This window comes from Natrix helvetica, assembly GCF_964273705.1.
Source record: "Natrix helvetica genome assembly, chromosome: 4".
NCBI classification, from domain to species: Eukaryota; Metazoa; Chordata; class Lepidosauria; order Squamata; family Natricidae; genus Natrix; species Natrix helvetica.
This window is the reverse complement of record NC_138550.1, coordinates 71,778,863-71,805,381: the sequence shown is the minus strand read 5'-3', so window position 1 is coordinate 71,805,381 and position 26,519 is coordinate 71,778,863. Positions and strand designations below refer to the sequence as shown.

The window sequence follows — 26,519 nt, the reverse complement described above, 5'->3', positions numbered from 1 at the left end:
CAGAGGTGGCACGCAGAACCTTCTCTGTGGGCACGTGTGCCATCGCCAGCTACTCCTCATGCCTGCCGGCCAGTTGGTCTTCACGACCTGAAAAAAGCCACAATAATGGCAATTCTCCAGGCTGTTTGGGAGCTTTTTTAGGGTTGTTTTCAGGCTGATTTTTGGACCATTTTCCAGGCCTGAAAAATGTTCTGAAAATGGCCCAAAAAACGGCCAAAAAACAAGCATGCACCAGACAGCGGGTCTTCGGATCTATGGCACTCCAGCCAAAAACATGCATGCATGTTCCAGTTTGGGCACTCGGTGATGAAAAGGCTCGCCATCACTGATATAAAGAATTCAAAATACATACATTTATACATATACATCACGTTGATCTCTGGCGGGCCAGGGACAGGGGCTGCTCCTCTGTCCTGGTCCTATTAGACCTCTCGCTGGCTTTCGATACCATCGACCATGGTATCCTACTGCGACGACTCGGGGGGTTGGGAGTGGGGGGCACCGTTTTACGGTGGTTCTCCTCCTACCTGTCAGATCGGTCGCAGTTCGTGTTGACTGGAGGGCAGGGATCGACCCTGAGGCGCGTCACTTGTGGGGTGCCCCAGGGGTTGGTTCTCTCACCCCTCCTGTTCAACATATATATGAAACCGCTGGGCGAGATCATTCGTGGTTTTGGGGTACGGTATCATCAATATGCTGATGATACCCAACTTTTCATCTCTACCCCAAACCACCCAAACGATGCCCTCGATGTGATGTCCCGATGCCTGGAGGCTGTGTGGATCTGGATGGGGAGGAACAGGTTCAAGCTCAATCCCTCCAAGACTGTGTGGCTGTGGTTTCCGTCATCCCAATTTGTGCATCTTGTTCCATCTTTGATGATAGGGGGAGAAATTTTAGCCCCCTCAGAGAGGGCCCGCAATCTGGGAGTCCTCCTGGACACGCGGCTTAGTTTCGAAGATCACCTGTCGGCCGTGACCAGGGGGGCCTTTTACCAGGTTCGCCTAGTACGTCAGTTGCGCCCCTTCCTGGATCGGGATGCTCTATGCACAGTCACTCATGCCCTCGTCCTTTCTCGCCTGGACTACTGCAACGCTCTCTACATGGGGCTGCCCTTGAAGAGCATCTGGAGGCTTCAGCTGGTCCAGAATGCGGCCGCATGGGTTATCATGGGGGTACCTAGGTGCTCCCATGTTACACCCCCTTTAGGCGGCCTGCACTGGTTGCCAGTTGTTTTCCGGGTGCGATTCAAGGTAATAATTATGACCTTTAAAGCGCTCCATGACTTAGGCCCAGAGTACCTGCGAGACCATATACTGCCACCAGTAGCCTCCCACTGTCCACTGCGATCCCATAGAGTTGGCCTCCTCAGGGTGCCGTCGGCCAAACTGTGTCAGCTAGCGACTCCCAGCAGGACAGCCTTCACTGTGGGAGCGCCTTCCCTCTGGAATGAGCTGCCCCCGGAGCTTCGCATAATCCCCGACCTCCGGTCCTTCCGACGCGCCCTAAAAAGTTGGCTTTTCCAGCAAGCCGGCCTGGCCTCTTAATTTTATTTAATTTTTAAAATGTTAGTGTTATATTAGTTGGGTTTGTTTTTTGGATTGTTTCTAATTTCCTTTTAACTTTTGTAATATGTGTTTTTTAATGCTGTACGCCGCCCTGAGTCCTTTGGGAGAAGGGCCGCATATAAATCCAATAAAAAAAAAACAATATACATACATACAATCATTTTAGATATTTCAAACATACCTCCAGTTCCTTAATTTTTTCTTCTGCTATTTTTTGTTTTTCTAAGAGCTGATTGTGAATTACTTCTTTGGGATGAAGGATAAACCTACAAAAGTATGAAGGGAGAAGAAAACAAAACAATCCATTTTATTCAACATTTACGATATAGTCCTGTAAATGACCAAAAAAAGTTAAGAGTATATTGGTATATTGGCTCTTGCAGCAAAATATATAAAATGACAGAAGTGATTTTAATGCATAGTAAAGCTATTGAGTTTCATTGTATAACGTTTCTGGCTATTCAAGACAGTTTTTGTCAAGTAGTTAAATATATTATAGCAACAAACTGGAAAAAGTTTGTTTTCATGAGACTATCAATACCCAGACTTGAAAACCACTATGTTGTAATGGTTAAAAGCACCAGGCTGGAAACCAGCTGATAGTGAATTCTAATCCTGCCTTAGGCACAAAGCTAGCTGGGTGATAGGCTATTCATCCTCTCTCTCAGCTCTCTGAAGAGAACAATAAAAAACAATTTCATGGACTTGTCCAGGCAGCATCCAGGATTTAAGACTTACTCAAAGATTTTTTAAAAAAATTAAAGAGCTATTAATAGTACTGTAAGAATTTAAAACTTGATCAACATTTCATCCTGAAATTTAATTCACCACTAAAGTAAAAAGATACTGAAAAGCATATATAAACAACACATAAAAGATTCTTAATAGGGCTACAACTAATAAATGCAAGGTGATTATCTGAAAATTTAACCATCATAATTAAAATTATATTTCTGGATCATTTTTTTGTTCCACTACAAATTTTGAAGACTTAATTCACAACACCTCTAGCATACATTAAACTGATATGCATGTGGCTACCCATCTTCCAAAAACATCTTTTTCAACTGGAAGAATATGATGTTCTTGTTTAAAAACATATTTTAAATCATTCAATTTAATAAAATTTTGTCTTCCAGTTTCCGACGCGTGCATGCACACAGGCCACCTGCTCTTCCGGCTTCTGGTGGGCATGCGTGCGTGGAAACCAGTTGGCCGGTGCACATGCATGCACAGGAAACCAGAATATCATCTTCCTGGTGTGCGCATGCGTGCCAGCCAGCTGCTCTTACGGTTTCCGGCATGCTCATCTCATCAATCCATAAAACCTTTGACAAATCTGTCTTCAGATATTTCTTGGCCCAGTCTTGCCATTTCAACTTACGTATCTTGTTCAGTGGTTGGGTTTCACTCTTCCTTACCTTGGCCATGTCTCTGAGCACTAAACACCTTGTACTTATATCCAATAAGCATTCAAATTTATACAGCTTGGAGGTGGAAAATATGCATAAAAATGATATGGGGTCTTAATTAGGGCTTATTTGGGGATAGGTTTTATATTGAGTGCATGTGTAAAAATCAGCTAGAACTTACTTTCGGGGGTCGGTTGTATTTTGGGGGAAACACGGTATTAATTTGTTTGTCATATCATCCAGCTCACTTTAGACCACTTTTTAAATCAAAAGGTTATGGGTTAATTGTCAATGCTGCATTGAAATCATGGTATTTTATATCTCCAGCATTCCCGCAATCTAGCAGGAAAATTTAAAAAATGAGGTGAGATTGATCTGTCAAGACTTCATGACAAAATCTATGCTAACTTTTCATAATGACTGCATTATGTTCAAGGTGATTACTGATTGATCTTGTTAATCAAGTGAAGTTTCTTGGATGAGAAGTGAAATATTTTCATGGTTCTTTGATTCTCTACTTCCTGAAGACTTACTTTCTCTGATAAATGTTAATCCTCTTGTGATCTGCTTTAGCTATTTACTTATCCAATCCTTTGCCTTCTTCAAGTGAAATCTATAATTTATTCTTAGCAAAAAGATGTAATGATGACATATAGTTTTACAGAGCAAAAAAGAGACCAGCACTACTTACCCCAATAACACTGTCTTACTATATCTAATATGTGAATCTGCCTGCTTGAGAAATGAGAGCTGTTTACAACTCTTATATATTTACATGACTTTAGGAAACAGAAATAACCATCTGGCTTCCAAATAAGTATTTTTGCATAGCTAGACGGTTAACTGACTGGTAGATTTATACCACTGCTCATATTGCAATCTTTTATAAAAAATGGTAGAATAGCTTTAAAATAATGATTGAAACAAAATGGCACTGCTAATGAAGACTCAGGCAGGTTTTTAAAGACATTTTATTATTAAAATGTACTATTGATTAATGATAGAAACTTCATAAATCTCTATTTTAAAAATGAAACAAGAAGAAAGGAGATGAGACAATATTCAAATTCCTGTAAGAACACAGCACAAAAAATACATTTCTTTATCATTCTACATAGCAGGTAATGGAGTACTCAATTTCAATTTAATATTAATAATAATGTATTAAACTTGTATAAACATGTACAGGTAATCCTTGACTTATGACAATTGAGCCAAAAAATTATGTTGCTGAGTGAGACATTTGTTAAGTGAGTTTCTCCCATTTTATGACCTATGGCCTTTTACAACAGTTAAGCAAATCAGTGCAGTTGTTGAGTTAGTAACATAGATTGTGAAGTAAATCTGGCTTCTCCATTATCTTTGTTTGTCAGAAGGTCGCAAAAGATAATCACATAACCCAAGACATTGCAATCATCTGTATGTGCTAGTTGCCAAGCATCTGAATTTTGATCACATGACCAAATGATGCATTGATCTGTATGAAAAACATTGATGTCACCTTTTCCAGTGCCATTGTAACTTTGAATGGTCACTAAATGCACTGTTGTTAAGTAGAAGACTGCCTGTACATTAAACTTAATAAATTACTAACATTAATGTAAAGTTAAAACAATCTGAATTGCCTGAATTACCCAGAATTACCCAGTATACTTCCTGACACTCAACATACAGTGGTACCTTGATATTCGTTGTTAACTGATACTAGGAGGTTGGGATGAGTACCAAAAAAAATGTTCCTATAAGAAATAATGTAGTAAGTCACAACACAGCTGACACCAAGAGGTTCTAGCTTAGTGATGGCGAACTTTTTTCTGCTCAGGTGCCAAAAGGGTGCGTGCGCGATAGCGCATGCATACATGCCCACACCCATAATGCAATGTCCTTCCCCCTGGTGCATGCGTGCACAACACACACTGCTTCTCCCCCATCATGTGCACAGGCCTCACCGAAGCCTTTGGACTTCCGGTAGGCCTGTTGGGCCCATTTTTCACCATCCACAGGGTTTCCTGAAGCCTGGGGAGGGTGAAAACAGCTACCCTGGCCCTCTGGAAGGCCAAAAATCACTTGGCCAGCATGCACATACACGCTGGAACTGTCATAGGGCAACACTTTGTGTGTCCTCAAATATGGCTACACGTGCCAGCTATGCACGCGTGCCATAGGTTTGCCATCACGGTTCTAGCTTGTGCATTGCGGCCAAACAAACAATAGGTACCAGGACAACATTTTTGTGTCAAATAGGTCAAATAGGTTGAGTTTCAAAGCAGTTAAGTACCAAAGTACCACTATATTCATAGACTGGACAATTGTTATGGGTAGTTTAACTTAGATTAATGCAAGAAGGGGTTTGTATTAGTGATTAGTCGTTTTCAGTGCTGTGATTTTGAGTTTCTCTTTCACATTGGTATCAGTTAACTTCAAAATACCCAGCTGTAGCTGAAAATTCATAATTACTGTTAAGGAAAAATATGCCAGCTTCCATTTACAGGTAGTCCTCATTTAATGACCATTCTCAGTTATAACAGTAATGAAAATGTAACTTTAAGACCATTCCTTGCATCTATGATCTTTGTAGGTCTATAAAGCAAAGGAAAACTAGTAAAATCATAAGTTGCAGTTTCATTTAGCAGCTTCTTTGCAGTCCCAATTCTGATCACTAAACAATGACTATCTTATTAACTTTTTGAATTTAAACATGGATTATTGATATTGCTCCTTTGTATGTCATAGTTAACAATCCATTTACTAGCTATGTTGTTGCTCTGCTGTTTTTGTAATCGGATGTTTAGTTCCATTCCAAATCTATGTTTAGGGAAGGTAGTGAAGGAAAGAGAGACAGAGAGGTTGATTTTTTTATATCAAGTTAAATTTTAGGTAACATTTAATACAACTTTAGCTTTGCAAATAGCAAAGCTATTGCTTAAGTACCAAATTCCTATAGCACAAATTTGAAATGGAGTATATATTATATTAAGGCATAAAGATATGCTTTGGTCTATCAATTTTAAAATAGAGAAATTATTACCACACAAATGTTTTTGATGTTAATATAATAAAGCACATAGGATTAGCAATCTTCAGAAAGGTTTAGTATGATTAGACTCTGAACATCATGAAAAGATGTTACAGAGCAAGAATATACAGAGCAATTAGATACATACTTACATAGAAACAAAGCATTTTCAATGTAACATGAGGTTCCTAACTGAATCTGATACAAGTTTCAGAAATAGATTCAGAAAAATTATGCACATTAAAATTACCCTAATATTTCATCACCAATTCACCAATCACTATCTAGCATTAATATAATTTTGTGCGCTATCTTCCGATATTTAGGTTTAATAGGGGTATTTTCAACAAAACCTATTTGCAGCTTCATAAAAGAAAAACCAGAAATACAAAGTAGATGATGATAAATTAGTCTAAGCAATATCTGTTACTCAGAGGACAGTTCAGCATTTTGGCTTTTTGCCAGTACATTTTAATTCAGTTAGTTCATTTCTTTTGAAAGACATATGTGGCCCGATATAAGCATATACACTAATGTCGAGTTTGCTACTTGGACTATTTGTGAACTGACATCAGCATTTTAATTTGAGTACTATGATGAATGTGTAAAATATATAATACCGTATCTGAATATTGGTGGTGTTTCAGATACACTCTTGGAATATGTGGATAATAAACAGAATTCATTTGAATTCATCCAAATAATGAAAGTGTCTATGGCCCACAGAATGTGTAAAGACTGTAAAAAGAATGGTCTGAAAAAGTGGGAGTTTCTGTTTGCAATTAGGTGGGAGTTTCTGTTTGTATTTTTTGATTTTTAATATTTTTAATTTGTATGTTATTATTATAAATGAAGAATGCAGCAATACAGTATATGAGTTTTCTAAAATAAGGAAGTGATCATGACAAGCATGTTTAGAATTGCTCCCATCTCTGTTATGAATCTGGTGAGGTACATCTTTGAGTCTTGCCCCAGACAGAAGTACAAAATTTGCATGTGTCAAGGAGCCTTTGAATAGACTCATCTTGCGTACCAATTGGTCATAACTGATCTGGGAGGTCTTTGCTCATAGTCACTCAGGCCCTAGTCACTTCCTGGTTGGATTACTGCATTATGCTCTATAAGAAAGCTGCTTTTGAAAACTATTCTGAAATTATAATTGGTCCAAAATACAATGGCACAGTTTTGACTCCCTATGATTTGCCATGTGCATTGGATTTCAAAAATGCCATGGGCATTTTTACAAGTAAAAAATGATGTGTTAGTGAACATCTTTAAAATCTTACATGGGCTAGGACCAGGTTATTGGCCATAATAACTTTCCCTAAAAGTATCTACCTATTTTACTAAGTCTGATAGAGTGGGCATACTCCAGGCCTTTTCTCTTAAATGTTGCCATCTAACAAGGCCAAGCCAACACACCTCAGTAGCAGTCCCTGCTCTTTGTAACATTCTTCCACAAGATTCGACAGACTACTACTTGTTTGGTCTTCCCAAATGTCCTGAAGTCAAAAAATTCTGCCCACTAGTGACTTTCAGGTGCTTATGTGAATATCTAATGCATTCTATATGAGCTCTCTGGTCAGATAAGCTTTTATATGAAGTATTCTGCTAGTGAAGTTACAAAGCCACTACTAAAGCTCATTGGCCATCAAGGACTAACTTCATTCAGGATGGGGCAAGCTATTCTGCATAGTGGATATCTTTCAAAGACACATTCAATACATGTGCTGAGGTGTGAAATATCCTGACATCTTTGGGGAGAGAAACATTGTAAAGCTAGTGTCTAACTTTCAGACTTAGTTTTCTGTCAATTTTCTACTTTAGATGATGGAGCAAGGGTAATTTAACAAACATGGAACAATAACTATATATAGTGGAAATAGTAATAGCAATTAGACTTACTGTATATACCACTTCACAGTGCTTTACATCCCTCTATGCGGTTTACAGAGTCAGCATATTGCGCCTCCCCCCCATAATATGGGTCCTAATTTTACCAACCTTGGAAGGATGGAAGGATGAGTCAACCTTGAGCCAGCCAGAATCAAACTCGTGGCAGTTGGCATATAGTGAAAACTTTGAAGAACCAGTTTGGCATAGTGGTTAAGGCACCAGGCTAGAAACTGGAAGTGTCAAGCCGGCCTCCCTCAGCAACCAAGAAACAAACCACTTAACTCCATTTTGCAGAATTAAGAGTACTTTTATTGGTTATGAAAAGATAGCAGCTAAGCAAAGCAAGATCTGAGGCAAAAGCGCGTGAAATCATACATATCAATATGTGACCAGACCCGCTCCTCCTGGTAACCCTCATCCCAGTGTCCAATCTGCAAATCCCTTAGGTGTCATGTGAGTTCCATCTTCAAGGAGCATCATCAGGTTGGTATGCAGTACGGTTGGCCTTGACCGACACCAAGCACTAATCTCCAGCATGCGCAGTAGACGGTGAGACCAAAACTACCTTTTTACAATCTCTCCTGTACTTAAACTTCCCCTCCCAAATACCAGTCCCCCCCCTCCCCGTTTTAATGGCAGCCGAAAGCAAATAGCGAAACAGAGGCTGACAGGAAGTCTATGAGTTATAATCCTACTTTAGCCATGAAAATCAGCTTGGTAACTTTGGGCCAGTCATTATTAGCCCAACTCACCTCACAGAGTTGCTGCTGTGTGAGGAAAATAGGAGAATAAAGGAGTATTAAATATGTTAGCTGTTATTGATAAAAAAAAAAATAAAGGGGGGAAATAGATAAATAAATTACCATGCAGCAATTCTTGACTTTTTAGGAAACTTAACCAAACACATAATTTTTTTAAAAAGACTTTCTTATAAACAGAGTAACAAGAGGTAGGAGTGCTGGCAGAAACTATCCATGAAGAGAAAGGGGTGATATGCAACAAACATCTATTAAGCCTGCTCAAATAGATTCTTTCCTTATCTTTAACAAAGCAACAGGCTACTAGAACCAGCTATTCACAGGAAAGATTTTAGAAATATTTATTTGGCTTTGCATAATATTTATTGCAGGTTTATTTACAAAGGTTTATATTACTTGCAAGCTGCTTTAGAAAGATTGCTATTCTGAAAGCCAGGATATAATAAATTTTAAGAAATAATTAATCTAGCAGACAGAAAGATGATTCTGTCTGAAAATAACATTAAATTTAATAGACATGCAATTTTAGGTGGGAAGAGCAATCACAGAATGGGGGATATTTTGCTTGATTAAAAAAAATGAAACATAGCTCAACAAAAGAGAAATATAAATTATTGTTGCCAAAAAAGTGAAATACAGGACTGGCTCGCATCAATAAAATTAAGGGACACAAATATTTCCATTCTGTTCTGCTCTAGTCAGATTCTATATTAAGTACTATCTAGTTTTAGCACCACCTGTTAAAAGGGATTCAGACAAATTGTAACAGATGCAAATAAACAGATTGATAGAATACTAGAAACCAAATCTTATGAGAAAAAAAACCAGATTACAGTTTTAAGAAAATATGACAGGGACTGTATGATAATATTCTTCTAATAGGAAATATCACATGAGGAAGATTTACTCCAGAGAGCAAAACACAAAGCAGTAGTTTTGAATTACAAAAAAGCAAATTCAACTTGAATATTAGGGATCTGGACCCTCCTGCATCACGATGAGAAGAATGTTCAGGTAGGACCAACGTTCCTTCTCCAGCTGATGACTCAAGCCATTCCAGAAGTGGGACATATCATAGCAACAGTCCCTAGGGTGGGGAACTCACTGGTCCGTAGTCCGTATGCACTTTTTGAAGCACCCTTTGTCCAAAAAATGCCTCGGCAGACATGAAAGCATCCAACTGATAGTGCTTTACGAAGGATGATGGAGAAGCCCACATAGGCACTCTGCAAATATTCCTGATTGGGGCCTGAGTGTTCCATGTAGCCGTGGTAGCAGCGCTACTAGTCGAATGTGCAGGGATCCCCTGGGGTGCAGATATACCCCGCGCCTCATATGCCTGAGCAATGCAAACTCGCAGCCAATGCCCAATGTTGGAAGGTGACACCCTAGAGCCCACAGCAGATGGCTAGAATGAGACAAACAATGGCTCCATCTTCCTAGTGGATGCCATCCGCTTGATGTAGATATGGAGAGCCCTCCACACATCCAACCTATGCCAGGATTTCTCCCTATCATGAGTGGGATTGGGACAAAAATTCGGGAGAACTATCTCCTGAGCCCTATGAAAGTATGAGTTAACCTTGGGAATGAAAGTGGGATCAAGTCTCAGCACAACTGTGTTGGGATGGAAGGCACAGAGGTCCGCCCTCATTGACAGAGCCCCCAGCTCTGATATCCTCCTTGCAGACATGATGGCGACCAAGAAGACCACATTCAATGTGAGAAACTGCAAGGAAACAATCCTCAACAGCTCAAAGGGATCTTTAACGAGAGCCAAGAGGACCGTGGACAAGTCCCAAGATGGGAACCTGTGAACCACCGGGGGCCTAAGGTTAGCCACCCTTGATAAACCTTTTAACAACCGGGTGGCGTCCCAGGCTCTCCCTACCGTCCAGACCCAGCACTGTCAGCCTCTGCTTTGCTGCTTGCTTTCGGCTGCCATTGAAATGGGGAGGGGGGGAGATAACATGGTATTTGGGAGGGGAAGCTTAAGCACAGGAGTGAATGAAGAAGGGAGTGGTTTTCTCACCATCTACTGTGCATGCTGCAGATAGTGAAATTGCCGCCAAGGCCAACCGTCCGGCATACCAACCTGATGAGGGGTTTTGAAGCTGCAGCCCACATGACACCTGTGGGGTGTGCGGATTGGACTGGGGGATGGGGTTACTAGGGGGTGGGAGTTGGGTCACATATTGATATCTATGATTACGCACGCTTTTGCTTCAGATCTTGCTTTGGTAGCTGCTATCTACTCATAACCAGTACAAGTACTCTTAATTCTGAAAAATGGACTTGAGTGGTTTCTTTCTTGGTTACTGATGGAGGCTGCCCTGACATTAAGCAAGATCTCAGTTTCGCATTCAACCCGGAGTTAACATCTTCCGAGGGGAGTGCAATAAAATCCCAAACTTCAAAAGAATGTCCCACCCAGGCAGCGACCGGGAGGAAGACATGGGAGCAACTGCATCCTCTTGCCCTCTGGAAACGGAGCGAATGGCTGGATTACACTTGGAAGAACAATCCGTTCACCCCAGATGGACATTGGGAGTGGGGCAGAAGTATGATCCCGAGGAAACTCCATTTGGGGTCACCACAAGGAGACAGAGGTGTCCAGCCACTGTGTGGCAGGAGGTCGAGGAGGAGAACCTTATGATGTCTCAGGCCATGAAACTCTTCGAAGAGGCTTGGGAGAGGCGACATTTATGTGAGAGTGGTACTGAAAGAGAAGATCTTCTCCCAGAAACAGATGAGAGAACTGCAGAGGGTCTGTTCTGCCCAAGAGAGACGGGCGCGCGGATAGTGGTGATGATCAGGATGAACGAGCCCCAACCCCAGTAGCAGTGGCCGCCAGAGCCATCCCAAGAGGGGGCGGGGGCCCCCGCAGACGCCGGATGGTCAAAGTTCCTCGACTTGGAATGAGATTCGGTGGGGAGGCAAAAGATCTTGAATTTTTTTTAGTTCAAGTATGGAATTACATGAATCAGTTTGGCGAGGATTTACCTGCAGAAGAAGCCAAGGTAAGAATTGTTACCATGGCATTAGAAGATAAAGCAGCTGCTTGGATGGTTACTCTGCAGAACGCTAATTCCCCCCTACTGAGAGATTACAATAGGTTTATGGCTGCCCTGAGGAAATGCTTTGATGACCCGCTCACGGAGCGAAAAGCCAGAACTAAGTTCAAAACCCTCACCCAGGGAAACAGGCCAGTTGCTGAATATGTACATAAATTTCGTGAATTCTCTGTTTATATGAGGGGTTGGTCCGAACAAGCCCTGTTGGATGGCTTCATAGACGGTTTAAACAAAAATATATACCAGAACTGTGTAAACAGGGGGGCTTCCCGCACATTGCAGCACTGGTATGAATTGGCAGCGGATGTGGAAATTGACTTGGCCCGAGACAAGTACCGTGATGACAGTGAAAAAGGGCGTTGGTACTTACCTGATACGCCTCTTCTCATAGTGGGGGAGGAGTATCCAGGATGGGTTGATCTTGTCCTCTCTTGATTGGACTGAGTCAGATAAGCTCTTTTAGCCACGCCTTGGACACCAGGCTCCACCCAGTTATTGGCGAAGAACTCTATCTGACTCGCTGTGTCATCCACTCTAAACTTTTCGTTTCAAACCTTTATCTATTACTTCAACAGAACAGTTCAACAAATGACATAACAATTTCGCAACGTACCCATATCAGGGAGGGGCTGGATTCTCCTCCCCCACTATGAGAAGAGGTGCATCAGGTAAGTACCAACGCCCTTTCGCCATAGTGAGGGGAGGAGTCTCCAGGATGGGACGTACCAAAGCCTACACGTCCCTAGGGAGGGTTACACATTTGAGTACATGCCCAAACTTATGCCTGGTGAGACCTCCCCCACCTTGTGAACAGCCTGCAATACCCTACGTCCGAATGAGGCTTCTGCAGAAACAAAGGAGTCCAACTTGTAATGCCTCACGAATGGTGATGGGGAGGACCCCGTGGCTGCCCTACAGATCTCAGATAGTGAGGCCTGCGTGGCCAAGACCGCCAAAGCAGCTGCGCTCTGTGTAGAACGCACTGTGATAGAACTTGGTGTCTGCCGACCCCGTGCCTGATAGGCAGAAGCCATACAAGTTCTTAACCACCTGCCTATTGTGGTGGAGGTCATCTTGTTCCCCAGGGACCCCCGCTGGAAGGAAGCAAAGGGACTTCCGACTTCCTGTTCGGCCTGGTTCTTCTGAGGTAAATCCTCAGCGCCCTCCTCACGTCCAAGGTGTGCCATTCCTCTCTAATGGGTGAGAAGGGTCCAGGCAGAAATGTGCAATATCAGCTCCTGCGAGCAATGGAAACAAGAGCACACCTTGGGAATGAAGGAGGGGTCCAACCTGGTACTACCCTGTCCTGGTGGAATGACTGTTGTCTTACCTGAACGGTCGTTCTCATGGCGCTGCGGAGAGTACAAGGATGGGTTAACACAGCCTGTTTGCCCATGGACTGAGTAGATTTTTCCCCTCTGGCCACGCCTCCTTTGCCTCTTCTGGCTCAGTTTTAAAAACGAGGTCTTGTCCGACGAAGACGTTCTCAGCTCACACCTGTGCAAAGATACAATCTCGGAGCTAAACAATCACCCTGGGTGGGTCTTGTACTCTCCGCAGCGCCATGAGAACGACTGTTCAGGTAAGACAACGGTCATTCTCCATAGCGCTGCTTGGAGAGTCCAAGGATGGGACATGCCCAAGCTATTGTGTCCCAGGGCGGGAAGAAGAGACATTGTCCGGAGCCTCAATAACCTTCTGTAATACTCTACGGCCAAAGGAGGCTTCGGCAGAGGCAAAGGAATCGATCTTGTAGTTTCTAATGAAAGCCGTGGGAGACGCCCACGTGGCTGCTCTGCAAATGTCCAAAATAGATGCTTGAGTCGCCCAGGCCACGGTCGTGGCCGCACTTCTGGTGGAATGTGCCGTTACATGAGGTGGAACCGGCTTGCCCTGAAGGTCATATGTCATCTTAATGCAAGCTCGCAGCCACCGCCCTATGGTTGAAGATGACACCTTGCGACCCAGCGAGCCTGGTTGAAAAGACACAAAGAAGGCCTCGGAGTGCCTGATGTCCTTAATTCGTTTCAGGTAAATGCGGACTGCCCTTCGTACGTCCAATTTGTGCCACCTGCGCTTCTTGGAGTGTTGAGGGCTGGGACAGAAGTTCGGGAGGATAACCTCCTGAGACCTGTGAAAATGAGAATTCACCTTCGGCATGAAGGCGGGGTCTAACCGTAGGATGACCCTGTCTGGGTGGATGATGCACAGCTCTTCCTTGGCCGAGAAGGCCGCAATCTCAGATACTCTTCTGGCTGAAGTAATGGCTATGAGGAAGGCAGTCTTAAGAGTCAGATGTCGAAGAGATACCTTCCTCAAAGGTTCGAAGGGAGACGCTGTCAATGCCTGCAGGACAAAGGGTAGGTTCCAGGTCGGGTACCTGTGCACCACCTGGGGTCGGATGTTGTAGGCCCCCTTCAAGAAGCTCTTGACCTGAGGATGGTGACTCAGGGATTGAGGTTGGTGTCTGGCTAAGATGGTGGATAATGCAGCCACCTGGCGCCTGAGAGTGGCTGGTGCCAGTCCTTTGTCCAAGCCCTCTTGTAGGAAGTCCAATAACTGAGGGATGGACGCTTCCACACTGTCAATGTCCCGTTTGCTGCACCAGGAAGAAAAGGCAGCCCAAGTCGCGTCATAAATGCGAGTAGTGGCCGGACGTCTGGAAGCTTGGATGGTTTTAATGACGTTGCCTGAGAGGCTCTGGTCCTTTAGGAGCTGCCCCTCAAGTGCCAGACGGCTAACTGCAACCATTGGGGCTCTGGATGGTTGATGGCCCCTTGACGCAAGGATACCTGGTCTGGAGGAATTCTCCACGGTTGTTCCACAGACAGATCGACTAGGTCCGCGAACCAGGATCTCCTGGGCCAATGTGGAGCCACCAGAATGAGCTCCGCCCCCTCCTTCAGCAGCTTGTAGATCACCTGCGGGATCAGAGGGAGGGGTGGAAACGCGTAAAGAAGCCCTGGAGGCCAGTTGGACCTCAGGGCATCCGTCCCCTCCGCTTGTGCTGACTTGTAGCGGGAGAAGAACCGCTGGAGCTGTGTGTTTGCCGCCGAGGCAAACAGGTCGACCTGTGGGAGACCAAACCTCCTTACCACCTGTGCGAACAGGTCCGGATGAAGTTGCCACTCCGAGTTGTCGATGGTCTGACGGCTCAACCAATCCGCACTCACATTGCTGGTTCCGGAGATGTGATCCGCCCTCAGCGACGCTAAGTGGATCTCTGCCCATCGTCCTATGGCCTCCGCCTCTGACATGAGTCCTTTGGAGTGGGTCCCTCCTTGTCGGTTCACGTGAGCCTTTGTGGCCACATTGTCGGTCAGTAGCAGAACGTGGAGCCCCTTCAGCTGTTCTGCAAATCTCTTCAGCGCAAGCCGGGCTGCCCTGAGTTCTAGCCAATTGATGCTCCGGGCTGCCTCCGCGCTGGACCACCTGCCTTGCGCCAGCTGACCTTGGCAATGCGCCCAACCGTAGAAACTGGCGTCGGTCGTTACCACGATCCTGTCGGGTTCTCTGAATAGGCAGCCCTTCTCCACTGCTCGAGACTGCCACCAACTCAGAGACCGAGTCACTCTTGGTGGGATGCGAACTTTCCTGGTGGAGTTGCTGGTCTTTGCTCTTTGCATTGGAAGTAAGAACCATTGCAGTTCCCTTGCATGAAGACGTGCCCAGGGAACTATGTTGAGGCAAGAAATCATGATCCCTAACAGTTGGGATAGCTGCACTACCTGCCAGGACCCTGTTCCTGCGACACGACCGGATTCTGCTCCTGAGGTTGCGGATTCTTTCCGGAGACAGGGACACCTGGCAAGATACTGAGTCTATTATGGCGCCCAGGTGTTGTATGCGTGTGGCAGGAGTCAGGTTGCTTTTTTCCATGTTTACGGAAAAACCGTGGTCCTGTAAGGTGTGAACTGTGACGTTTACATCTCTCACCGCTTGCTGCTGAGTCCTTGAGTGGATGATGATGTCGTCCAGATAGCACTCCAGGCGGACTGGAAGCTTGCGCAGGTGGGCCGCCACAGCTGCAAGAAGCTTCGTGAACGTTCTGGGTGCAGAAGAAAGTCCGAACGGAAGCGCCCTGTATTGGAAGTGCTTTCCGTTGTAACACAAGCGCAGGAACTTCCTGTGTGCAGGATGGATGGGCACATGCAGGTACGCCTCCTTGAGATCGATGGAGGTGAGCAGATCCCCTTGTCGCGTGCAGCTTAGGATCTACTGGAGAGACTGCATTTTGAAGCGCTTGTAGGCCAGATGTCTGTTCAGGCGCTTCAGATCTAAAATGGCCCTCCACCCCCCTGAATTTTTGGGGACCAGGAAGAGAATGGAATAGAACCCCCTCCCTTCCTGTTCTGGAGGAACTGCCTCTATTGCGTTGATCTGCAGAAGATGATCTATCTCTGCCTGCATGAGAGCCCTCTTTACAGGGTTCTTGGATAGTGGGCAGCGAACAAAGGTCCGCGGAGGAGAGGATAGAAACTCCAAGGTTAGACCCCTCCTGATGGTATTTAAGACCCACTTGTCCGAGGTTGTTTCCTCCCAACGGTCTGCATAGGATTGCAGGCGGCCCCCGATGGGAGGAGACCCCAGACGGTCACTTCCCACGTCTAAACTGACGGTTGTGGGATCCCCCACAAAAGGGCTTCCGAAAGGACCCCTGATTGGATTGTCTGCCCCTGGAAGAAAAGTTGTTTCGTTCCTGGGACCTGTCAGAGGACTGGTTAAACTGTCTTTGGGAGGAATATGAAGAGGAGGAGGCCTGGGCACCTTCCTGTGCCCGAAAGGCCTGTTTCCTGAACGAGCCCTGACCTTTCCTGTCATGCTTCCTGAAGGTGGAAGGAAGGACCTTCCTCTTATCCTTTGTCTCAATTAGGAATTTCTCTAGGGAATCCCCAAAGAGGTTCTCTCCCTTGAATGGAGCTGAAGCCAGCTTCCACTTAGCCTTCATGTCCGCCTGCCAGTGCCGAAGCCAAAGCAGGCGGCGAGAAGTGATGTTGGACGCTAGTGCCCTGGAGGCGAATTTCGCTGCATGCAGGGATGCATCAGAGGCATATTCCACAGCCGTAATGATCTTGTTAAGATCATGTCGCCAACGAGATGCTTCAGATGGGGGCTGAGATCTAAGTTGGCGCAGCCATAATAGGGATGCCCTCGTAAAGAACGAGGCCGAAGTGGAGGTTTTGATCGCCCAGGCAGCCGCCTGGTGCGTTTTGAGACAAGCCTTTTCTGCCCTCTTATCCTCTGCCTTTAACCCTTCTAATAACTCGGCCGGGAGATTAGAATTAGAGGTCAGAGAGACCACAGGGGCATCCACTTCTGGAGGCTTCAATACATCCTCCAGCCTAGGTTCTAAGGGATACAATGATTTGTCTGCGCCACTGGGGTTGGCCAGGGTACCTGGCTGTGCCCATTGGCGCTGGATAACCTCCATGAACATGTCAGGGACTGGTATCAGTTCTGGGTCAGGGGTTGTTTCGCTGAACAGCCCTGCCATGAGGTCCTGGGAAGTAGAGGGGACTTCCTTGTCCTTAGGTTTGGCACCAAGCTCAGTAGAGGCTCTGGCCTTGTGTAAGATGGACTTGAATAAGGATGGCTTAAAGAGACCAGTGAAGGAGGGCTTGTCTGGAGGCATATCCTCATCCTCCGAGAGAGCAGTCCTCAGCAGTCTCCTCCTCCCACGTAGACACCTCTGTGGTGATAGAAGTGCCCGGGGAATCGAGTACTCTGGTCCTCTTTTCCCCCAGGGGGCGAGTAGGCCTAGAGGCCTTGCCACCCCTGCCTTCCTGTAGTCTCATGGCTTCTACCACACCCTGGGAAATAGCCTGCGTGATGAGATCCCTCATCTCTGCTGACATAGCTGGGCCCTTGTCCTCTACAGGCCTGGATTGGGCATAGGCCTGTCCCCTGGCACCCCTAGGAGGATCTCTCTGATCCTCTGCATGAAAACAGCATTGAAAGGAGGGGATATCCTCCCTGACTGAAGAGCTAGGAGAACCTGGGTAACCCAGAGAGGCTGCAGGGGATCCTGACATGGAATCCCTATCACAGAAGGATGGGGATCTATCCCCCATCTCCTCCCCCTGCTCTATCTCCCTCTGGATGGGTGGGGAAGGAACTGGCCCAGCCTCACTTGGTAAGGGTGCAGAGGGAACCTGGGGCCTAGCAGACATGTCCTTTAGGGAGTCCTGCCCCTTGTCCCCTTGAATTTTGGGGGCCTTGCTCCCAGCTGAAGAGTGGGAAGCTTTCCCCCCAGCGCCCTTGTTTCCCTTTCTCCCCTGGCCTGAGGGATCTGGCCTACTGCGCTTTGCAGATGGCCCTGCCAGCTCCTCCCTTCGCTCCAAACCTTCATCAGCCATCCCTGGTTGATCTTGAGTCGAAGAGGTCGCTGCTGTGGGAAGGGCAGTGGACGCTGGCCCGACGGCTCCAGAAGCGTCTGCAGATTCAGTTGGGAGGCTGGAACAGGCACCAGGACACTCCTTGCCGCTTCCCCTTAGTTGGCTGGGGAACTTCAGGCTTGCTGGAGACCCAGGCAAGCCCTCGCAATCCTCTGCGGCTGTCTGCTTGAGGCGGAGAGGCTCTGCTGCTTGCTGCTGCTTCCGGACAGTAAAAAGTCTCCAAAAAAATGGCCGCCGGTTCTTCTGCGCGCCAAAAGCCTCACTTAAGGGCCAGGCACTTCCTATTGGCTGCAGCCGAAAAGCGCGCCAAAGCAGCGCTTTTCAAAATGGCCGCCGCTCTCCCGATCGGCAAAAGACGCCGTTTGGAGAAGCAAGGGCTTTTTTAAAAGCCTCTCCTCCAAAACGACCAGGGAAACACGGGGATTGCCGTCCTTCCCTGCGCTCGCCAGCAGACGCCGGACGAGCGGCCTCGCTTGTTCCCCCAGCTGCGACTAAGCAGCTGTGGAACCGATCGCTGCCTCAGCCTTACTTTTGGAAATCCTCTTCTTGGTAAAAAATAGAAAAAAGGAAAATAAAAAGTCAAAATAATAAAACCTGGGGAAAAATCCTAATAACAACTAAATATCAACACATAAAATACTCTAAAATTACTATTGGAGAACCCAGCCTATTTGCTCAAAGCTGAGTGTTCCCCAAACTCGTCCTACCGGGCAGACTGAGTTTTTAAAACTGAGCCAGAAGAGGCAAAGGAGGCGTGGCCAGAGGGGAAAAATCTACTCAGTCCATGGGCAAACAGGCTGTGTTAACCCATCCTTGGACTCTCCAAGCAGCGCTATGGAGAACATGCAGAGATCTTCCCTGGTAGACAGAGCCTGCAGTTCGGATATCCTCCTGGCGGAGGTGATGGCCACAAAAAGGCCATCTTAAGTGTCCGGAACTTGAGAGAGACAGTACATAATGGTTCAAACGGAGGGCCTGTCAGAGCGTCCAACACCCTGTGTAAGTCCCAGGAAGGGTACCTGTGCACCGTGTGCGGTTTAAGATTGGAGGCCCCCTTGAGGAACCGCCTGACCATCAGATGGTGAGTCAGTGTCTGAGATCTACCACCCAGGAGTACCGATGAAATGGCCGAGACCTGTCTCCTAAATGTGTTGGGAGCCAACCCTCTGCCAGCCCCACCTGCAGGAAGTCCAGAACTTGTGCAACAGAGGCCTGGACCGGATCAAGGCCCCTAGAGATGCACCATGTTGAAAGGGCCGTAAATGCACTCCGTGGAGGGTCTGCTAGCTGCCTGGATAGTCTGTATAACCCTGTATAACCCTGTGGGAGGAAGATCTTCCCTCAGGGTGCTCTGCTCAAGCTCCAAGCTGGAGCCACTGAGGGTCGGGTGTTCCAGTGACCCCTGACTGAGGGAGATCCTCTCCTGGGAGGTTCTCCAGGGCCTGTCCACCAAGAGGAATTGGAGATCAGCAAACCAAGGCCTTCGGGGCCAGTGTGGGGCAATCAGCACCACTCCGCCCCCTCCCACAAGATTCCTTGTATGACCCTGGGGATCAGCGGTAAGGGTGGATAGGCATAGAGGAGTCCCCGGGGCCAAGGGCATCGGAGAGCGTCTACCCTCTCCACCCCCCATGTCCGGTACCTAGAGTAAAACCTCGGGAGCTGGACGTTGAGAGGGGTGGCGAATAGGTCGACCTCCGGGCATCCTAATCGCTCTGCCAGCTCCTCGACGATTGCTGGATGCAGCTTCCACTCTGAATTGTCCACCTCGGTCCGGCTGAGCCAGTCGGCTCTGCTGTTCTCCACCACTGCTGTATATTCTGCCCTCAGCGAATGCTAAGATCATAGGCTATCTGAGGTGCTACTGCGATTTCTCATAGTCGGACCTCCATTCTGAGTTTGTGGTGGGTTCCAGCATGGGGACCGGCCTGTCTGACCCTTCTGCCATGGCTAGAAGGGTGCTATGATTCTATGACTAGGATTAACTTGATTTATTTATTTATTTATTTATTTATTTATTTATTTATTTTTAAATATTATGAATTCTTTGAGTTCAATTCACTTGTCGGTCTCTAGAGTGCATAGCAAAACTTTGTAGATGTAGACGCAGTTCGCTCGTCAGCCGCAAGACTGTGTGTAAAGTTAACGTGAGGAAAGCTAAGGCTCACAATGAAGAAAGGCTTGCCCCAAAGGTAAAAAAAAATTAATAAAGAAAGGCTTCTTCCAACATGTTAAAAACCAGAAAAAGGTTAGGGGAACAATTGGTCCATTGCCGAGAGAAGGTGGAAAGAAGGTGACCAGCAATAGGGAGAAAGCAGACTATTTAACTCATGATTGGCATCTGTCTTTATACAAAGGGATAAAACAGTCCAACCTATCAAAACAGCACTACAAAAATCAGATTAGGAACACAAGTTGAAATAGGGAAGAAAATGGTAAGTGAGCACTTGTTTACCCTAGAAGAGTTCCAATCACCAGGACCGGATGGATTACACCCCAGAGTTCTGAAGGAACTGGCAGACGAGATCTCCGAACAACTGAACTATATCTTTCAGAGATCCTGGCAAACCAGGGAACTACCAGACGATTGCTGATGTGGTTCCCATCTTCAGAAAGGGAGAAAAACAGATCCAGAGAACTACAGACCTATCAGCCTGACCTCACTAACAGGAAGATGCTGGAAAGGATAATCAAGTAACGAAGTAGTGAACACTTAGAAGCAAACAAAGTAATAGCCAAAAGCCAACATGGGTTTGTCAAAACCAGATCATGCCAGCCTAATCTTATTGCATCCTTTGGTAATGTGACAAATTTAGTGGACCAAGGGAATGCCGTCGATATAGTACTTGGACTTCAGTAAGGCCTCTGATAAGGTAGACCATAACCTACTACTAGCTAAAGTATAAGAATGTGGGTTAGACAGCATCACACTAGATGGATTCGTAACTGGCTGACCAGCCGCACTCAACGTGTAGTCCTCAATAGAACTGCAACGTCATGGAGGGAAGTATGCAGTGGAGTACCCCAAGGCTCTGTTTTGGGCCCAGTACTCTTCAACATCTTCATCAATAATTTGGATGAGGGTGTTAGGTATGTAAGCTAACAGTTGGTTAGCAATATATAAGCCATGATAGTAGTACTGTTTCTTTAAGTACTGCTGTAAATGTGATTGGATGCTGTTACCTCAAGCGGCCATAATATGCAGCCAGAATGACTGTTAGCTCTCTGTTTGCTGATTGGTGGGGGAACTCATCAAATTGCAGCTGACACCCAGCTGGAAGGGATAGCCAACATTCCAGAAGATAGGCTAAAGATACAGAAGGATCTTGACCCACTTGAACATTGGGCACTATCTAATAAAATGAAATTCACTGGTGAAATGAGTCAGGTTCTACCTTTAGGCCACAAAAATGAAATGCACAGGTACAGTATAGGTGGTACCTTGCTCAACAGTAGTAACTATGAAAGGGATCTTGGAATCCTAGTAGACAACCATTTAAATAAGAGCCATCAGTGTGCAGCAGCTGCCAAAAAACCAACACAATTCTAGGCTGCATAAACAGAGGGATAGAATCAGGATCACGTGAAGTGTTAATACCACTTTATAATGCCTTGGTAAGGCCACACTTGGAAAATGGCATCCTGTTTTGGTCACCACGATGTAGAAAAGATGTGGAGACTCTAGAAAGAGTGCAGAAAAGGGCCACAAGGATGATTAGGGGACTGGAGACTAAAACATATGAAGAATGGTTGCAGGAACTGGGTATGTCTAGTTTGATGAAAAGAAGGACTAGGGGAGACATGATAGCAGTGTTCCAATATCTCAGGGGCTGCCCCAAAGAAGAGGGAGTCAAACTATTCTCCAAGGCACCTGAGGGTAGAATAAGAAGCAGAAACTAATCAAGGAGAGAAGCAACTTAGAACTGAGGAGAAACTTCCTGACAGTTAGAACAATTAATCAGTGGAACAGCTTGCCTCCAGAAGTTGTGAATGCTCCAACACTGGAAGTCTTTAAGAAGATATTGGATAGCCATTTGTTTGAAATGGTATAGGGTTTTCTGCTTAGGCAGGGGGTTGGGCTAGAAGACCTCCAACGTCCCTTCCAACTCTGCTATTGTATTGTATTGAATAGAGATTTTGCATCTTTGCTTACAAATTACATAATGCCAGTTTGGAGACTCTTCAGCCCCTCGAGTGGGGCTGCCTGCTTTAGAAGCGAGAACTTGATTCCTGCCAGTGTCCTCCAAGCTGCAGGGGGCCGCCATCTTGGGCCACGTGGGGCCTCTCCTCCCTCTTCTTTTCAAATGGCTCTGCGGGCAAATACAATAGCCCTGCCCTCAGGACTTTGAAACAAAAAACAAATGGCTTGTGCTGCTAATAGCTGGCTCTCACCTGTGGCCTCCTGCTGTTAACAGCGATTGCTGAGAGCCTTCTGCCCCCCCTCCCTTTCTTTTCTCTTCCTTAAAGGGGAAGGTTTTTCCTTAAAGGGAAGACCTTCTTAGGAGAAGCCTTGCAATTATCTGAGCCTGAGTTTTGTTGGCCTGTCTGGGCTTCTCTGGCTAGGCAGGCTCTCAGAAGAGGATTGGGCAGGGCTTGCATAGTCATGATAGCTAGGAGCCAGAACACAGGAGGGCAAAGGCGAAGGGAATTCTCACCTGGAGGGACGGGTCCTCTTCTGCAGCCCTGCCAGATGAAGAGAAACCTGGTAATCTTTCCTCAGGTTGGGGGGGGGGGGTTGTTTCTTCCTGCTGCTGGCCTTGTGGCAGATGCCTTTCCTACTTGGAGGTAGGCTTGTGGGGGGGGGGTTGATCCACCGCCTGCCTCTTTAGCCTCCTTGATGGAGATAATCCTCCTTTTGGCCTTTGCTTGCCTCCCCCGCCCCAGCTAATGCCTCTGCGATGCCTCCTGCAGCTCTTTTTGAGCTTCTCCTGCTCTCACCTTGTTCTCTGGTGATTGCTGCCAGCGCAGGCACTCCGGGGCGTTTTAAAACGCAGCGGTTCGTCGCTCAACCCCTGAGGGGAGCACTCCGGCGCCCTTAGAGCCTCCTTGGGCATTGCCCATGCTGCAGGGGCCTCTGCGGAGCTCGCTTGCCTGTCTTTGGTGAGTCCTCACTTAGCGCCCTGGGTCTCACTCTGTGACCTAGGCTGCGTGCCGCCTTAGCAGTTGCTGCACGGGCTTTCTACCCCCACAGGGGGTTTCCTCAGCCTCTGGTGATTGATCAGGCAGCGTGGAGGCAATTCCGATCGCTTTTGCAGCAATTTAAAATTTCTTCAGGATCTCATGATGAACACAGCCGTCCATAGATAGACTGAGTCGGTGACTGGGTGGAGCCTGGTGACCAAGGCGTGGCTAAAAGAGCTTATCTGACTCAGTCCAATCAAGAGAGGACAAGGTCAACCCATCCTGGAGACTCCTCCCCCTCACTATGGAGAAAGAGAAGGCTACTCCCCCCCCCAAAGCCCTCCAAAGAGCTCCAAAAGAAGGGAAAAGTTGGTCTACTAGCAAGGCCCGAGTCATCACCTGTTTCTGTTGTGGGAAGGAGGGGCACATCGCAGCAAACGGCCACACCAAGATGGGACCAAAACCTACTACTGGGGGAGAGAGAAAACCAGACAAACAGCCCAGGAAAAGAAGGGAAACCACCATGAAAGGGGTGGAGCCGATTGCGCAGTTCCATCCCACCCCAAGGGAGGGGGAACCATCCTCCTCATCGGAAGAAAGTGAAACCGAATCTGATGATGAATGTCTGGTAAGTTCCCGATTGGACCCCATGACTATCCCAGTAGAACTGAAAGTGCCCTCTACTGGAGCGCAAGAAAAAATGCTGGCCCTCTTAGATTCAGGATGCACACGTTGCATCGTTAGTCCTGAGGTGGTGGAAAAACTGGGGCTGAAATTGAAAACTTTAAAAGTCCCCATTGCTTTTTGCCAGCTGGACGGCTCAATAGCTGGGGGGAACCCTGCCCATTTTGTAACTGAGCCAATAGACATGTGGATGGGTACTCACCAAGAAACTGTAAGTTTTATTGTCGCCCCAGGAATGGATCGGCCTCTCATACTAGGGTTACCTTGGTTACGGAAGTGGAACCCACACATCAATTGGCGGAAAGGGTGGTTGCGCATCCGATCCGCTACACCTCCTGAGGGAGCGGGGGGGGCTCCAAAGCCCATTAACGCTAAACCTAACCTAGCAGCAACAGGACAAGAAAGAATTGAGGGGGAGAAAATCCCAAAAGAATATTGGGACCTAAAGGATGTTTTCAGTGAGAAATCCTCTGATAAGTTACCCTCTCATCGCGCAACAGATTGCAGTATTGATATTCTCCCAGGGTGGAAACTTCCCAAACCCCAAATCTACTCAATGACCCCTCGTGAAATGGATGAATTACAAAAATTTATTGATAAAAATTTACGAAGGGGGTTTATTGAACCTGCCACGCCCCGAGTGGCTGCTCCAGTGCTGTTTAGAGAAAAAAAAGATGGCTCCCTTCACCTCTGTGTGAACTATAAGAACTAAAATGCTGTGTCTGTACTCAATGGTTACCCCCCCCCCTCTGATGAAGGATATGTTGGCCCATTTGGGTAAAGGGAGGATTTTCACAAAATTGGACTTAAGGGAGGCTTATTTCAGAGACAGGATTAAAAAGGGAGATGAATGGAAAACTGCTTTCAACTGCGCACTTGGTTGTTTTCAATTCCGAGTACTCCCTTTTGGCCTACAGGGCGCACCAGCGGTTTTCATGCAACTAATAAATTCAAAAAACTAAAGCGACTCATTGCAGCTGAACCCGTTTTGAAACACCCGGACATGGATGCACCATTTATTGTTCAAGGTGATGCTAGTGATATGGCGGTGGGAGCAGTATTACTTCAAACAAACACTGACGGGCACCTGCAGCCTTGCGCTTACACCTCCTGAAAACTGACAGAGACGGAGAGGTGATGGGCTATATGGGAAAAGGAAGATTTTGCAGTCAGGTGGGCTTTGGTGACCTGGCAAAGTTTTCCTGAAGGAGCTAAACACCCTTTTGAGGTGTGGACTGATCACAAAAATTTGGAAGCGTTAAAGACCCATTGAAATCTATCGCCTAAACAAATGCTTTGGGCGCAACATTTCAACTGATTCAATTTCACCCTAAAGTACATCCCTGGAGGGAAGAACTTTATGGCGGATGCATTATCCAGACTCCCACAATACAACAGTTCCAAGCTAAGCGTGGTACTTCCCGTCATCCCAGCGAAAGGTCTTGCTGCTGCAATGGTTACCAGAAGCCAAAGCAACTCTAATTTGGAGGTCACAACAGACCTCATTTGCAAACTCAAGGAAAGCCTTGAGTCCGACTACTGGTTTAAGGAACATTCAAATGAATGTACCATGAAAGATGGACTAGCTTGGATAGGCGCTAAATTGTATGTTCCTGCGAGCATGAAGTCTTTGGTGTTACGACGAGCTCATGATTCCCGCATAATAATAATAATAAATAATAAACTTTAATTTATAAACCGCACCCTTTCCTAAACAGGACTCGGGGCGGTGTACAGTCATATTAAAACAGTATAAATACAAAATATGGGTATACTTAAATATACAAATAGGTAAAAGGAGGAGGTAGGATGTGGACTGTACAATATTTAAATTAAAATACAAATAAACATTAAAATACATTAAAATACCCTTAAAAACTACCCAATAAGATGTTTGCCAGGAGGTTAAAATGGGACTATAAATCAGTTAAGCCAGCTAATTGGAACAAGTGGGTCTTAAGCTTCTGTCGGAAGGAGCGGAGGTCGGTGGTAGTTCTAATATCGTGGGGGAGGTCATTCCAGAGGGTTGGGCCCATCACAGAGAAGGCTCTACTCCTGGGCGCCGCCCGTTGACACTGCTTAGTGGACGGCACCTGGAGGAGTCCCTCCCTGTGAGAGCAGATTGGTCGCAGGGATGTATGAGGTGAGATGCGATCCCGCAGGTAACTAGGTCCCGTGCCATGGAGCGCATGGCAGGGCATTTTGGGTTTGTGAAAACTCTGCATCTCATCAAAAGACAATTTTGGTGGCCGTCTTTCAAAAAAGACATTGAATCATATGTGGCCAGTTGCTCTGTATGTGCTGCTGCTAAACGGCCACCAGGAAAGCCCCAAGGCCTGCTTCAAAGTGTAGCCCATCCTGAATCCCCGTGGAAGGAAATATCAATGGATTTCATTGTCGAATTACCGGAGAGTCAAGAAAATACCGTGGCCTGGATGGTCACGGACTTGTTCTCTAAACAGTTTCATTTTGTGCCTTGTTCCAAGATCCCTTCAGCTAAGTCTTTAGCTAAATTGTTTATTGCACATATATACTGTTTGCATGGGGTGCCGGAGCGCATAATATCGGATAGAGGGTTCAGTTCACCTCCCTCTT

At 46.3% G+C, this 26,519-nt stretch overlaps 1 protein-coding gene across 1 annotated transcript in view; it reads right to left on the bottom strand.

The window, feature by feature from the left end:
- The window catches only part of PFDN1 (prefoldin subunit 1), a 78,185-nt gene that overhangs the window by 38,732 nt on the left and 12,934 nt on the right, over window positions 1-26,519 (bottom strand). Inside the window, exon 3 of the mRNA XM_081951373.1 lies at window positions 1,750-1,834. Coding sequence (XP_081807499.1) covers window positions 1,750-1,834 — 85 coding nt within the window. The remainder of the gene's footprint in view (window positions 1-1,749; window positions 1,835-26,519) is intronic.